Below are 14,907 nucleotides of genomic sequence, written 5' to 3'. Positions count from 1 at the left end.
ATTAGCCCTATGAAACAGCAATTTTTCTTCCAGATATAAACATAGGAAAATTCAAGCAGGAAGCATGCAGCTGTTGCTGTACCTATGTTAATGTAGGACCTATGTTCAGTGTAGTCAGGTGGTGGAAACAGCTTACATGCTATCGGTGGATCAGTATGTAGTTTGTACACACAGTAGAGTCTTAGCCTTAAAGGAAAGGCAGCTGTGGCATAAGCTACAGTGTGGATAAACCCCGAGGACAGCATGCACAGTGACATAAGTCCTGTAAAAGGACAGGCACTGTGCGGACGAAGGGGCTCTCCGAGGTGGGAGAATGGAGGCAATAATCAAAACGCATTACCTGTGTGTGAAGTTACAGAGAGAAAAGATTTATCTTGGTTCACGATTTTGGAGGTATTTTGATGCCGCTCCTTTCTGCCATCACGGCAGGGAGAGCACACTGTTGAGGAAACCATTTGCCTCATGCCTGGGGAATGAAAGTGAGGAAGGGACAGCATCCTAATGTTCTGTGCTGAGGTGTGCCCCGGTGACCTAAGGCCACTACCCGCCAGTGGCACTGCAGGCCTTTCGCACATGGGCCTTTGATGGACATTTCTTATTTGAACTACAGTGCAGGTCACAGGATAAGTGAAGCGGTAGCGTGTTTGTGTAATGGTGTGTAAATGTTGTGTGTGTCAGACACTGAGCAAATTTAAAGGCTCTTTCTCTCTTTTTACGTCCTCTTTAGTCGCAGCTTCAAGCACCTGTGAGAAGCTGGAAAAGGCCAGGAATGACTTACAAACAGCATATGAAGGATTTGTCCAGAAACTAAACCAGCAACACCAGACGGACCGGACAGAACTGGAGAACCGCCTGAAGGAATTCTACACGGCAGAGTGCGAGAAGCTTCAGAACATCTACATCGAGGAGGCAGAAAAGTATAAAACCCAGCTACAGGAGCAGGTCTGTGCCCTGCTGGGCTGCTCTGGGCGAGGCTGTCTGCTGGAGTTTTGGATGCTGTCTACATTCTTAATGAGTTATCCCTTGCCTTTTGGTTTAGCTGGGGGAAAGCTTCTGGGATTTTTATGATGAAACAATGTTGCGTTAAAAGAAGAGGGAAGTAGCCAGGCACAGTGGTACATACCTATAACCCCAACACTCCGGAAAGCTGAAGCAGACTGATCAAGGCCTGCTTCGGTTGCAGAGAAACTTCAAAGTTCAACACGGGTAACTTAGTCCCTGGCTGGAAGTAAAGACTGAAAATAGCCGAATATGACCTCGGTGATACAGAAGTAATGGCTCCTGGCTTTAGTGACTCCCTGGCTTTAGTCCACAGTATGAAAAAAAATTCTGTAATCCCACCAGCTAGCTACCTGGAGAGGTTGGGGCAATTTAGTATGACTGTCTCAAAATAAAACATAAATGGGGACCAGAGCTCAGAGATGCAGCGAGAGCCTGAAAGCATTTCCAAGGCTCTGGCTAATCCCTAGCAGTACCCCCCCCCCCAAAAAAAAATCTTTTTAAAGAAGGGATAGAAATATCCCCCAAACAGTCCCCTTGGGAGCATCTTGGTATTTGGCTACTAAGCCACTTGTTTGTACTTTTTTTAAAAATGCCTTTTTAATAAGCTATTTCCTCATTATTATCATAAACTGAATTTTTGGTTCCCTGTTTAGCTTTTTACTTAGTTATATGCACAGTTCCCACTATATGCCAGGCAGAGTGGGCAGTGTGCCAGGCGTGGGGCTGAGGCGGATCTGTGAGGCACAGCTTCACTGCTTCTGCAGGACTTGGCTATTACCGTCATTGAACCCTGCAGAGCTTGGACCATCTTCCTCCCTGGCGAGGATGCAGGGGAGCTGCGGGAGGGCCAAGCCCCAGAGTGGGCTGCTCCACACATGGGCTAGAAACCCATTAGATGGGTGTGAGCACGTGAATGAAATCCCTAGTGGGTGCTCAGCTTAGCACTCCTGTTCCCGTTGGTAAATTACCGTTCTCTTTGTTCCTTACAGTTTGACAACTTAAATGCTGCCCATGAAACCACGAAGCTGGAAATCGAGGCTAGCCACTCAGAGAAAGTAGAGTTGCTGAAGAAAACCTATGAGACCTCCCTTTCAGGCAAGGGTGCTTTTGGCCACTTCGGTGGAGATGTAATTGAAATGCGTCATAGTCCCTGAAACGGAAGGGATTCCTCGCTGTCGCATGCACAGAATACCCTGTGGCATTCGCTTGGCAGGCCTCTTGGTTTTCTTTGTGCCCTGTTCCCTTAAGGGTGCAAATAATGGTTAGTTAGAGATGCCAGGCCTTCAGTAAACAGGATCAACTTCCAAAGACTCTGGACAGTGGCAGCTGCTACTTTAGGTCCTGGAAAGGTTAAGGTGTCGGTAGCCAGCACGGCGCTGACAAGAATCCAGGCTTGAGCAGTCTTGCACACCATGGCTGTGGTGCCGTACAGGGGGCGTTGGATGGACAAGGACAAGAGATGCTGTTGTGACCTTACCGTTGTTGGAAAGCTTGAAGTCAAAAGGAAGGAATGAGAAGCCATCCCCGCCCCGTCCCTTTTTTTATTTTTTTCAGGACAGGTCAGCTGTGCCATGGCTGTCTCTCATGAGCCTCTGCAGCTCACAGAGTAGCGGGGATGTATGATTGAACCAGCTGTGCGACCTTTAGTGAGGGACTTCTCCTAAGAGAGGGAGCTGTGTGGAATCAGACCATGGGAGACAAACGTGATTGGCACAGGCACATTTAGTAAACATTGTCTTTCCCCTGCTAGGAATGGGCTTAGTTTTAGATTTTTTTCCTGTAATACTATAAAGAAGACAGTCCCCCCACACATACACACACACAAAGACCAGAAATCAAAAGCCTGTCTTTTGAGACCCAACCCTTCATTCTGAGATTTTTGAAGGTTTCCTTAGCCTCTGGTCATTGAACCCAAAATCTCTGCCCTATCTAGTAAAACTATTCTAAGAAGATGTGGCTTAATTTATAGAATCACATCTTAATGAATGGAAAGGAATGTAGTTTGTGCTTTATCAGCTTCCACATCTGTATGCATCAGGCTGTGATTTATTAAAAAAAAACATTAAAACAAAGCCCCCTCTTTCCAGAAATCAAGAAAAGCCATGAAATGGAAAAGAAGTCTCTTGAGAATCTACTTAACGAGAAGCAGGAATCTCTAGAGGTGAGTGGTCCCTCCCGGTGCGGTGCTGTCGGATGGTGTGGACTACACCTTTGATCTTTTTCTGGTGTCTGATGCTCCACGTGGTACCGTTTGTGTCTTAGAAACAAATCAATGACCTGAAGAGTGAAAACGATGCCCTGAATGAAAAGCTGAAATCCGAGGAACAGAAGCGAATATCCAGAGAGAAGGCAAACTCGGTGAGTTGTGTATTCCCCTGTTGCTACTGGATTTTATTCTGCTCAGTTGCCAATTCGAGTCAATTGATTCTTTAGTGGATAGAGACATAATTGTGGTTTAGAGTCTTCTTCATGCTAGCTGTGTGTTTTATTTTAGTTGTACAAAAGAATTTTGCTCATTGATTTTTTTTTTTACAACCTCCGAATGATACACAGATTCAGATCCAGAGGTCTGAGCTACCTATTGAGAAAAATCCAAAACTAGAAACTTTTTTGCTATATAAAAAAGAGCCTACCTTATCATGATTACACAATCATAAACTTTAGTATTATAGCATACTGATGACATTGTGTGGTATTGATGGCTGGTACCTAATTCCAGAACGTTTTTATCTCCCTGAGAGAGACCTGAACTCCTCAACTGTAACTCTCCATTCCCCAAAGGACTCCTGCCCTGAGTAAACCACCCTTCTGCTCTGTTTCCATGGATTTGCTTGCATTCCAGAGAACCATATGATACATAGTCTTTTGTGATTATTTCCCCTTAGCCTGACGTTGTCAGCTCATACATGTATACACGTAGGCAAGTGCTCACACACATAAAGTAAGTATTTTTTAGAAGCTGACAGGAAATTACTTTTCTCAAATGAGTATGAGGAGATTTACCTAGGTGTCTCCCAAAGTCCTTTTAAGGACCCCCATGGGATTTTACTTTTGAAGAACCTGGAATTGAAGATACTTGTGTGGTCTCTGTTTTGACCCCTCTGGGTCTGGGACCCCTCCCAGCCTTTACAACACAGGTTGTTTGACCCACAGAACACATTTTCCCTTTGTGAAATAAAGAATTTTGGAGAATGGGATAAAGCACATGCAAGTCTCTGATTCTCCACCAGGATTCCTCCAGAAGGGAACGACTGCCCCAGGAGGTTGTTTTGATCATCTAAATCCCTGAGTCCTGTCTGAGAAACTTTGATCTAACATCTGGCCAATAGTCGGATATAGATGATTTGTATCGAATTGTCAGATGTTCAGTTGAATTTCAGTCAGTAGGGTGTGGGGGATGCCCCGTACTGGTGGTACCACGAGTGTCCCTTTGGGAGGCTGTGTATGTTCTGTAGTAGGTTACAACTGCCCTAGAGATATGGTCACGCAGACATAACTATGAGGAAACCCCAAGGGCTCAGAACAAATCACTGTACGTTATTTCCCAGAGTCTTCTCTGTCTTTCTCCTCAGAGATTGACTTTGCTTAGAGAAAGTTGTTGCCTTTTTTCCCCTCCAGACTCCAGTTTAGGACTAGAGAGGGCTCCATCTCTATCCAGAGCTGTTTTTATGTTGTAAGCAATGGTTTTCTTGTTTCTAATAGGAGATTTGATGAAAGCAGTATCTATATCCCTATTAAGCAACTAAGAAAAATAAAATGTTTGTTGTCAATATTATGACCAAAATCTTTGAGGTCAAATTTATTTGAACTCTTTATTTCTTTGAAACTGCTAGAAGAGTTAAGCCAGGCATCCTGACTCATCCCTTTAATTCTGCCACCGGGGAAGTTGAGACAAGAAGATGGCCACAGATTCAAGACCAGACTAGGCTGTGTGAATCCTAGGCCAGCCTGGGCTATAGACTGAGACCTTGTCTCAGAAAAGACAACAACGCAAAGAAACATACATTTAGCTGGTTATGGCAGTGTATGCTTGTAATCCCAGCAATGGGAAACCGAGGCAGGAGGATTGCTGTAAATATCAAGTCAGTCTAGGTTTCATAGCATGACCCTACCTAAGTTAGAAGAAAAAAAGTGGCAAAAGGAAGTCAGTCACTTACGTCTACTCAGAGAGTCTGTCTAACAAGAAGCTGGACTGTGCAACGTGTGGCGTAAGTGAGAGAATTATCTTGGTGTGTTTCCTCCAGAAAAACCCTCAGGTCATGTATCTGGAGCAAGAACTCGAAAGCCTGAAAGCCGTGTTAGAGATCAAGAATGAGAAGCTGCATCAGCAGGACATGAAGCTGATGAAGATGGAAAAGCTGGTATGTCTCTTCCAGGGTGGAGGACTGAGCACCTCCGGGGGGGGGACACGGTGTCACCTAGGAGCTAGGGACTCGGAGCCCATGGCGCTAGAGCTATGGGTCTGGGCTAACTTGTCCTTCATGGTGTTTGGAAAACACACAAAGGGTCAGAGAGGCTATTTTCTTGTCCAGATCTATTAGAGGCTGATTCAGCACAGCTTTCTAGAACACTTATTTTTTTTTTTTATGGAATACATATAAAGCCATATTTACTTTAAGAAAAACTGTAGCAAACAAACCAGGCTCATATTTCAATAGCCCAGAATCTTAACTTGGCCTAATGAAAACTTTGAATTACTCTAAAACCAATATTTTAATGCACCACCCACTCCAAACAGGAGAAACAGGTGGACATATCAAATAATCTCATTAGCACAATAATATAACCTAGTAGAATTCCTTATCTTTTAAAGAATTAAAAAATGGTTTAAAAAAAGAATCATGTTGGTAAGATTAGCCCAATTGGAAAACAGCAAGCATTGTTGAAAACCATGATTAGAATTTGAGCCTTCACAACTGTGGTTGAGGAGTGTGTCCTATGTATACTGTCAGCCTTGGGCCAGCCCTGAAACACAGGGTGTGCTAGTCAGGACACAAACCAAACTGGCAGGGTTTGTCAGAACAGCTTAAGTGACCCTGGCTCTTAGCTGTCTTTTGCTCCCAGCTTCCTGCCAACCACCCACCCACCCAATGCTTCCTCTCTTGCCTCCTCCTAGCTGTGGGTGACTCCTTTAAACCTAGACCAGTCTGGACAATAGCGAGCCTGGTGCTCACTCTTATCTGTTTGGCTTTTGTTTGTTTGGAGTTTGGGGGGTCGGCTTAGTTTGGTGTTTTATTTCCTAGAGATAATTAGCTGCTTTTTTGAGAGAGGTAAGGCTTAAATTAACTTGTAGGTACCTCCTTGACCTTGTCAGGAAATGTGGTAATAGTCGGGGGAAGGCTTTTTTTCTTTTTAATCCACAATAGCATTTTGTTTGGCCATGATGAAGAATGAAATTATGTCATTTGCAGACTTAATTGATGGAATTGGAGATGATCAAGTTAAGTGAAATAAGCCAGACCCAGAAAAACAAACCCTGTTTTCTCTCATCTGTGGAGTCTAGATGATGATGAGACCAGGGGGACCACACTGGAAGAGAATGAGGACTAGCAAGGGGAGAAAGGAATGCGTAGCGGAGACTAAATATGGTCAAAGTACACGAGTCACTTGGAACAAAAATGCCGCCATAAAGTCTGGTTACCATGTACCATGAATATGTGCTAATAATTTTTATAGGAAGCACATATGTAGTGGCCAGAGGGTGAGGGGTGGGTGGAACAATCCATGTTTATCAGTCAGACACGAGTGTTTCTTAGATGCCCTGCGTTCACTGTGCAGCCGACTTCTTAAAACCTAGTGTCTGCTCAGGTTGGTTAGTCGTTGCTGTTTGGGGCTGCTTGGCCCATTACTGTGGTCCACTTGTGGCCCATCTGAGACTGTAAGCTCACAAGGGGGGCTCACTCCCACACTGATGCTTGGCAGGCCAGTGGATTCCGTGGCCCTTGGAATAGGTGGCTTCACAGAGATGATTGGGGGTGTCTCTCTTTGTGGGCATTCACCCCCATGGAGGCAAGCATGGCCGCACAGGTAGCAACCACCTTCCCATCTGGAATGTTCTGTCAACCCCACAGTCCCGGGACAGAGGTGTGCGGGTGAGGGCTCACTGTAGTTGATTTGAGTGCAGGCACAGGGTAGCCCCACGCTTCGGCTGCTTCAGTGAATGACACCAACATGGGCTGTAAACCAGGCCTAGAACAACTCAACCGCTGTTCCCTAAGAACGGAACGAGAGTGGTTGCTCAGCTTCAGTTCTGATCATGATTTGGCAAGGCTCATGGTTGCCCTCCACCCGCCATGAAGCGTAACCTCTCCCAAGCCACCGAGGCAGTCTCCAAACTGACATTTGAAGTCCAGCCCAGTTCTAGCGCGAGAGCACACAGCCCATCTATCATGTAGGGGTCAGAATGGTAGCTGACGTGGACAGCTGGGACTCTTCACCCTCTGCCCTCTCGGAGGCACCAGAAGTACAGGAAGTGGCCTTTTTTTTTTGGTCTGGTCAGGAATGCAAGAAACTCCTGGTTGTTAATAAGCCCCACCCAGTACACGTAGCCCGCCTTGGCAAAGGTCGTCCCGCTACACCCGCTCAGCAGGCAGGCAGTGATGACTCACGAGACCCTGTTAATAAGTTGTTGCCCCATCTTCCATTCACGCTTCTGAACTTAATCAGATCTCTGGTGATAAAAAAACTGTTTTGTAAAGTATAAACATGTTTTAATTTCTAGTGAGCCACGATATTTCTGTTTTATGCCCCGACTAAGAGGCATCATAACCGTATCAGTCAGCCTTACACTGCTGTTTATAACACAGGAGGATAGGTTGCTATGACAACGGGAATACCCAGGCCACTGCCACATGGTGCACTTAGGAGTTCCCGGCCTTTAACGAAGTTAGAACACTTAGTCTAGTAGGCTCCTCCTCTAAAGGAACAGAGCTGACTGGATATACGCTAAAGGAGGGTTTGCTAGATTGGCTTACATAATAAGCTCAGAGTAGCTGCCCGAGAGCCTTGTCCAACCCACAAGGCCAGGTGCCACTGCTGTTCCACGCTGGTGCCAGAGGCCACCTGGAGGATCCTGGAGAGCCCCTGATCATGAGTCCACGCCAGAAGCCTGAAGAAGCTGACTCTACCATCAGAGACAGAATCAGCAGCAGCAAGAGGGTAGATAAAATCTCAGCGAGGGTTAGGGCCAAGCAAGCACTTTCTGCTGTGTCCTGGGGTCTCAGCCACTGCCAGATAGTGCTTGCCCACATTTAGGCAATCAAGCCGATCCCCCCCCGCCCCGTGGCATGCCCACAGGCCAGCCTGATGGAGACTATCCTTCATCCAGGCTTTCTTCCCAGACATTTCTAGGTGGTGTCAAGCGGCAAACTAACCATCACACTTAGCATGAGGACATTGCCTAAGAAAGCAAGCTTTGTTCGGAGAGCCGGCCCTGTCAGTAGTTAGCTCTGTGACGTCAAAGGTCGAGCTTTTACCTCTATAAAACAAAACATTGGTAGAATAGTATTTTCAGGTCAACTGCCACTGTTTTTAATTCCAAGTTACCTCGGTTTGTGGTTTTATCTTGAAGGTTTTATTCTAAGCATTTCAAGGTGTTTCTCCCCCTAGCTCCTCCTGTTTTTATTCTGTAGATGTTTTTCTAGAAAGTTATTTCATCTGACTGGCTTGTCGTGAACATTTCCTGGACATGAACGTTGTCTTAAAAATAAGAGTTCCACCTAGACAGACCCTGTAATCCAAGCGGATGAGCCACAACAGGGACCTGGGGTTAATTTTGAGCTGTGACGTCACCTCTCAAACAAGTCATAAACCATACTTTAGGAGAGGAGTTGGAAGGGGATCAGCTCGCCGCCATGGTCAGTGATTCATGCCTTCGTGGGTCTTATGCTTTAATCTCTCACCGGATCAGTTTGTGAGTGAGAGGTTTTCTATCGTGACTCTCCCCGATGCGCTACAGCGCCTTGCTGCGTGGCATGAGAGTGCCGCTACAGTCCCCCCACTCAATCGCTGCGTGGCATGAGAGTGCCGCTACAGTCCCCCCCACTCAATCGCTGCGAGTATTTATTTATTCCCTCGCTTGTGACCGTAACCGCTTGTTTACGCCAAGGTGGACAATAACACTGCACTGGTCGACAAACTGAAGCGATTCCAGCAGGAAAACGAGGAGCTGAAAGCGCGGATGGACAAACACATGGCCATTTCCAGGTAAAACTACAAGAGTCCCTTTTTCCTCCTCTCATCCTTGAACATCTGCTGCTCCCTGGCATTGAGCGAAGCAGAAAGAGAGAGGCACCAATCTCCCTCTGAAGGTAGCAGTCCAATGCTTCTACCAAGGTGGCCTAGACCTTCTCCCCGACCTGGAGCTCACTCGACATAATGAGGCTTTCAGGGAAGGAGCGATCACAGATGTGAACAGAGAACAGCCCTTGAGCTAAGATAGGCACCCACAGAGCCAAAGCCTTGTGCAAGCACCCCACTGCCTCCTGGGAAGTTGCCCCAAAAGCTAGAACTGCCCATTATTACTAAGGGGATTATTTATTTGGGCCAGGCTTTACACTTCTGGTATTGGGTGTTTCATTTTCCTTTTTTAGGGCACAGACCCGAGCCAGGGGCCTCACACATGATAGGCAGTCCCTCTACCACCAGCTGTTGGCCTTCCTATAGTATTTGGGTTTCTTGGCTTTAAAAAAAAAAAACCTACGACCCCCGCCTAGATCCTGTTTATTCTCCCCAAGTACGCTTCTTGCACCTTCATATTTAAACAGGAAGAGCTACTATTTGGCTTGGATGCCACATGGTCTTTGCGTTTTCTTTCCAAGGCAACTTTCCACAGAGCAGGCAGCGCTGCAGGAGTCCCTGGAGAAGGAGTCAAAGGTCAACAAGAGACTATCCATGGAGAACGAGGAGCTACTGTGGAAGCTGCACAACGGGGACCTGTGCAGCCCCAAGAGATCCCCCACATCCGCGGCCATCCCTTTCCAGTCCCCCAGGAATTCGGGTTCCTTCTCCAGCCCCAGCATCTCGCCCAGATGACGCTTCCGGAACACGGCAGAGTCTCCAAAGGCTCTGAGGTGTGCTTCTGCAGGACTGACCCTTTCGTGGGAACAAGAGTTGAACTAGCTTTCTGAAACTTCCACAGGATAACTGGAAAGCAGCCACCACCGTATCGGCTACTTACAAGTCGGGGGCTCTGGGGGAAGACTTTTAACTTGGTCCAAAAGCCTCCTCCGAAAATAGATTTTGGAATCGGTGTGGACACAGTTGCACAAAGCACTTACAGAACAAGGGAAACTTGTTCTTTTGCCTTCCTTCACCTAAGCATAAGGGGAAACTCAGGGGCCTATTAAGATAAAGATTTATAACCTTTATAATATTCTTCACCAGAGACACCTTCTTGTGATTTTTTTTTTTAAATTTCATTTTGACTGTGGGCAGGGGTGTGTGTGTGGATGAAATGGGTGTACTGGTGTGTTACGTGACTGTCACAGCCCTCTCTGCTTGTATTAAAAGTCAACAGCTGAATATAGCTGGCTCTGTATTACTCAAGTTATAACCAGTGTCCACATGCCAACAGAAGCCATAGAAGAGAAAGCAATAGCCCTTGAGTTACCACCGACTCCACTCGGCACTGTGACATGGCAGGGCTAGGCTGTGACAGGAAGAGCCTTTTGATTTGTTGTTGTGTGTACATTTCTGTTAGTGTTTTGGTGTTTAGTTTTGCCAGTTGATACCAGTTTTCCTTTGCCTGTAGATTTTTATGAGCCTAGTTACTATACTCCGATCCATTTTCTCAGGCTACGTGCTAATTTTTCTAAACACAAATCTGTATAAAGAACAGGGGGCAGTACCAACGGTGGTTTCCGCCTCATTTTCACCTCAAATCCAAGCTGTCTGCGCAGAGGTCAGTTTTCATCTGCCTCTCCTCCCCCCATCTAGAGCCACAGAAGCAAACCTCCTACCTCTTTCCCCTTATTACAGAGTGCTTCTCCAGAGCCAGCTCATCTCCGAGGTGCTGAACCCATAAGCCAACATCTGTATCCGAGAATACAAATCTTGGAAACCCGTAGGGAAGTCAGTAAAGGTGGCCTTCAGCATGTACGAATGGCCAGAAGCACCTCGTTAAGCCAACGATTCGTGTTTAAGAGGAGAAGAGTCTGAGCGGTGATGCCCACCTAAGGGCCCCTGTGAGCATGCCTCCTGTCACTGAGGGGTCAGCCAAAGAGTGAGAAAAGTGGCTTAGGCGACTCCTCCACACTGCATTTGATTTTCCTTTCAGAATTTCACTTACGGCCTCCCCAGACTCTAAGATGCCGGGAAAGGTAGAGGGGATAGATGTGGCTCGCCATCCCCGCTTGCCCATGTGTGTCAGTGCCGTGATGTCAGTATTTACGAACCTGCCTCCAATGGCTGGCCTAATAACCCCCGGAGTTAGGACAGATCTGGGATGCTAGAGGTGGCTATCCGAGTCGTAGCGGGCCTGTTCACTGCGTAGTTAATTGATATTCATGACGCATGCTCTTATTAGTGGTTTGTTGAAGTCTCTAATCGCCAATAGTTTATGATGTATGTAACCTTCCATGTTTGCTTCTGATAATAGGCTGTAGCGTCATTGCCAACTCCTGGAATATCTCTGCTCCCAGTCCCACGTTGTTCCCAGCGACATTAGCCAAAGTTGGGTTTATCATTTATGCTCTAGTTATGATAAAAATTCATGCGATTCCCTGCCATCCTCCAGACATTTCAGTGTTTGGGAAGTCACTCTTACAGCAGTTAAAATGCCTTCAGAGGGTAGAAGACGAGAGAAGATAGGAAACAAAATAGAGAGCTTTCAAGGTTATTTTTTTAAACGTTTCATGTAGGATGCAAAACTGTTGACACATCTTAAAAATGAGGTTGTGTGAACAACTGTAGTTTGTAGCGACGGAAAGTCTATTTTACTTTGATCAAATAATTAACGCTGAAGTATTCACTGTAAGGATGGCAGCCTCTACATACTTCACTCTTCAAAGCATTAGGTTATGTTATAAACACCCTTCTCAACACTCATCAGCTCAGACAGGCCCCTACGCTGGTGTACAGAACTCCCAACCCAGTGCCAGTGTTTGTTGTGGGCTGAGATTGACTTGCGCAGAGCTTGAGTTTACCGGTTAAGCTTTTCAAAATTCAAATGCTGAATTTTGGCTAGTCGAAGCAAATTTCTTCTGCATGGTGTAAGAAAATTGGAACAGCTGCGGTCTCAAGTTCTTTTGAAGACAGATCTAGCCAAAGCTGAACCTTCCTTACTCTGTTCATCTATGTTATGTTAAGGCTAAATTGTTTGAGAAATTTAAGATGAGTACTTTCGGTGTGGCGATTTAATGTAAAAATGTGTGATTTTTGATACCTTTATAAATGAACTCACTTTAGCTTTGATAAAGTGGCATATCTAAGCACTTGGATCTCGAGTTGTTGCTTGTAAGCGGTTGAACAGGAGCGGGTACCACAGATTGCTGTCAAGCCCTTCCGTATGCACAAGCCAAAGGAGACAACAAACAGCTTACACCTTTTTTATAAAATCTTGCTCATTTAATAGAAATGATTATACAAAGTGGTTGACATGTTTTCTTAGCATAAAAATGAGAAACATGGTTGAAAGTAATCAAAATACATTTTTCTTCTAGGAAAGTTAGCACTTCTTTTAATAGACGGATGACTTCCGTTTGTTTTGGATGTCTGTCTGACCCACAGGCAGCGGTTGGCCTTTGGTACTGGCCTCCCACAAAGCTCTTTTAAAAAAAAGCACCTCGACGTTGTATATACAGATGGCTTTCCATCGGTTGACTGTACTTCACTTTCCAAGTCAGGCAAACTCAACAGTGGTGGCCACTGTTGTCTGTCCTCGGAGATTCTGAGCCGTGCATATATAATATCCTGCATCAATCGTCTCAAAGTCTTCAACAGTGATGACACTCTGGGAGATTCTTGTGGTGTGCCCCAGTCCTCGGTGGATCAGTCTCCAGGTGTCTTGAATGGTGACGGGCCTTTCGTCCTATTTAAAGATGCCACACAGACTGAAGCCAGAGGGGACAGGCTGTTTTGCTGGGCTCCCATCCACCCGACCCATTCTTGAATACAAAGCACATGCTCACTGAAGACTGGTTTGCATGCTCAGCTTGTAGGCTTTTTTTCCCCCTAACTGTATAATTCAAGTCAAGGCCGCATTTTTTCCAAGTGGGTCTTGAATTTCAGGATGCTGTTTGGTGATTTCTTTCTGCTCTATTATAGATGTAAAATGGATTGATTGTCTTGGGCCTCTAAGGGGAACTGGTCTTAAGCAGAAATGCATAAGCAGGATTTTTTTCCCTTTGTGCCATCCTCGCATTGCCAACTTTTCCCTGCCAAGTGGTTCTTATTCATGGAATTTAAGGTCACGAGCCCAGAAGCACTGGCTGTGTAAGGAAAGAAGCAGCTCCCTGTGGCTCTGATTTGGGAGAGGCAGGAAAGTAATTAGGCTAATGTTCCTTGAGACTGCAGAGGGAGGCAGATTGTACCAGGGAAGGGTAGGATGATGCCCTTGACAGTGTGAACGCCTCTTCTAGAAGCATGTCCCCCCCTTTAAGATCTGTTTCAGGCAGTTCCAGCGATAAGAACAGTGTTTGTTAAGTCCCCTCAATAAAGGTAATTATAATATTACAATATTACTAACTTTTAATACTTTTCCTCCCAATAACAGCAATGCAAAAGGTCATTCTATTGAAAAGCAAGAATGTGTGTGACAATGTATTAAAAACAACAACAGCAACAAAAAGCTAGTAGTAGGTGCGGGAAAGGAATGCTCTCTGGGGACCATCCTTTTCCACCCATCCGTGGCTACCCAGTATTATCTCTGGTAACAAAGCTGGTAGCGGAGCCGTTTATTTCAGCGAGCAGAAGATGCCGAAGAGCTTAAGGACCCTGCCCTTTCTTTTATAGAAGTCTAGTTTTAAATGATGATAGCAACACGACACCTTGTGAACAGGGTCCATGTTTAAACGCCCGCTTGGAGAATATCTGCTCCAAGCCATTCACAGGCCCGATGCCACTTCCCCTTTTCCCACCCATGGCTCTGAAGCTTTGTGCATTGTGGAAGATTCCTTGAGGAGGTTATAGTAAGTAGCCTGTGGTAGGCCCGGAGGATGAGAGTGAAGACGGAAGTTCAGAAGGAAGTAGTCTACCCCCCCCCCACTTTTGTGTCTCTAAGAGCAATGAGAAATTACACATAGGAAGGCATCTTGAGTAAATCACCTAATAGAGCCATCCTTTTTTTTTCTTTCTGGAAAACAGTATATGTTGGAGTAGACTGAAACATCTTAGACAAACATTCCCTGGCTCCCACCTAGTCGTAAACCTTGCACTTAAAGTCTGATCTCTCTCACTAAGTGATGGAAACTCAGTGCCGACTACTGAGGCTGGGGTGTGGCACTCACCTTCTGTCCAGGAAAGATCCACCTGAACTCCACCTCAACATCCGGCTCCCCGAGGACAGTGCACAGCACGCTGATGTCATCCCCACCGTTCACTTTGTTGGAGGAGGCCAAGATGGTTGTCGACGGAGGGCCACTGGGAACTGGGAGCAAGCAGGAAGAACTAATGAGATCCATAATGCTGATGTTAAAGACAAACACACATTCTCTTTGGAGAGAGGAAACTGCCTTTTCTATAGCTTCATGAAGCCAACGCTAGCATATACCCCCCCCCTTTGATTGCTTTAGGAGCTGCCTCAGCCTCTCTCTGTTGGTAGTCCAGAAGGGGGATCCAGAATCCCAGCTCCGCTCTGCCATACTTGTGACCAGAGAAGGAGCTAGCGAGTTGACCAGGATCATGTGAAAGATATAGAAGGTGTGGTGATAGAGGTTGGGGTGGGGGAGAGATGGCTCAGCGGTTAAG

General features: G+C 46.0%; 2 protein-coding genes across 8 annotated transcripts in view; one reads left to right on the top strand and one right to left on the bottom strand.

Moving 5' to 3' along the window:
- Nucleotides 1-12,440, top strand: part of Mtus1 (microtubule associated scaffold protein 1) — a 127,640-nt gene extending 115,200 nt beyond the window's left edge. For all 7 annotated transcript variants that reach the window (XM_075986575.1, XM_075986577.1, XM_075986574.1 and 4 more), the window contains 7 exons: nt 728-942; nt 1,992-2,097; nt 3,090-3,163; nt 3,265-3,360; nt 5,247-5,363; nt 9,110-9,207; nt 9,822-12,440. In XM_075986575.1, the coding sequence (XP_075842690.1) occupies nt 728-942; nt 1,992-2,097; nt 3,090-3,163; nt 3,265-3,360; nt 5,247-5,363; nt 9,110-9,207; nt 9,822-10,035 (920 nt within the window). In that variant the 3' untranslated portion in view covers nt 10,036-12,440. The remainder of the gene's footprint in view (nt 1-727; nt 943-1,991; nt 2,098-3,089; nt 3,164-3,264; nt 3,361-5,246; nt 5,364-9,109; nt 9,208-9,821) is intronic.
- A 123-nt stretch (nt 12,441-12,563) lies between these two features.
- The window catches only part of Pdgfrl (platelet derived growth factor receptor like), a 54,113-nt gene continuing 51,769 nt past the window's right edge, over nt 12,564-14,907 (bottom strand). Inside the window, exons 5-6 of the mRNA XM_075986581.1 lie at nt 14,448-14,587; nt 12,564-13,030 (exon numbers count right to left, since the gene is read on the bottom strand). Coding sequence (XP_075842696.1) covers nt 12,842-13,030; nt 14,448-14,587 — 329 coding nt within the window. The 3' untranslated portion in view covers nt 12,564-12,841. The remainder of the gene's footprint in view (nt 13,031-14,447; nt 14,588-14,907) is intronic.

This window comes from Microtus pennsylvanicus, chromosome 9 (genome assembly GCF_037038515.1).
Source record: "Microtus pennsylvanicus isolate mMicPen1 chromosome 9, mMicPen1.hap1, whole genome shotgun sequence".
Taxonomy (NCBI): domain Eukaryota; kingdom Metazoa; phylum Chordata; class Mammalia; order Rodentia; family Cricetidae; genus Microtus; species Microtus pennsylvanicus.
Note: the sequence above shows the minus strand (reverse complement) of the source record. Positions and strands in the feature narration are given on the sequence as shown.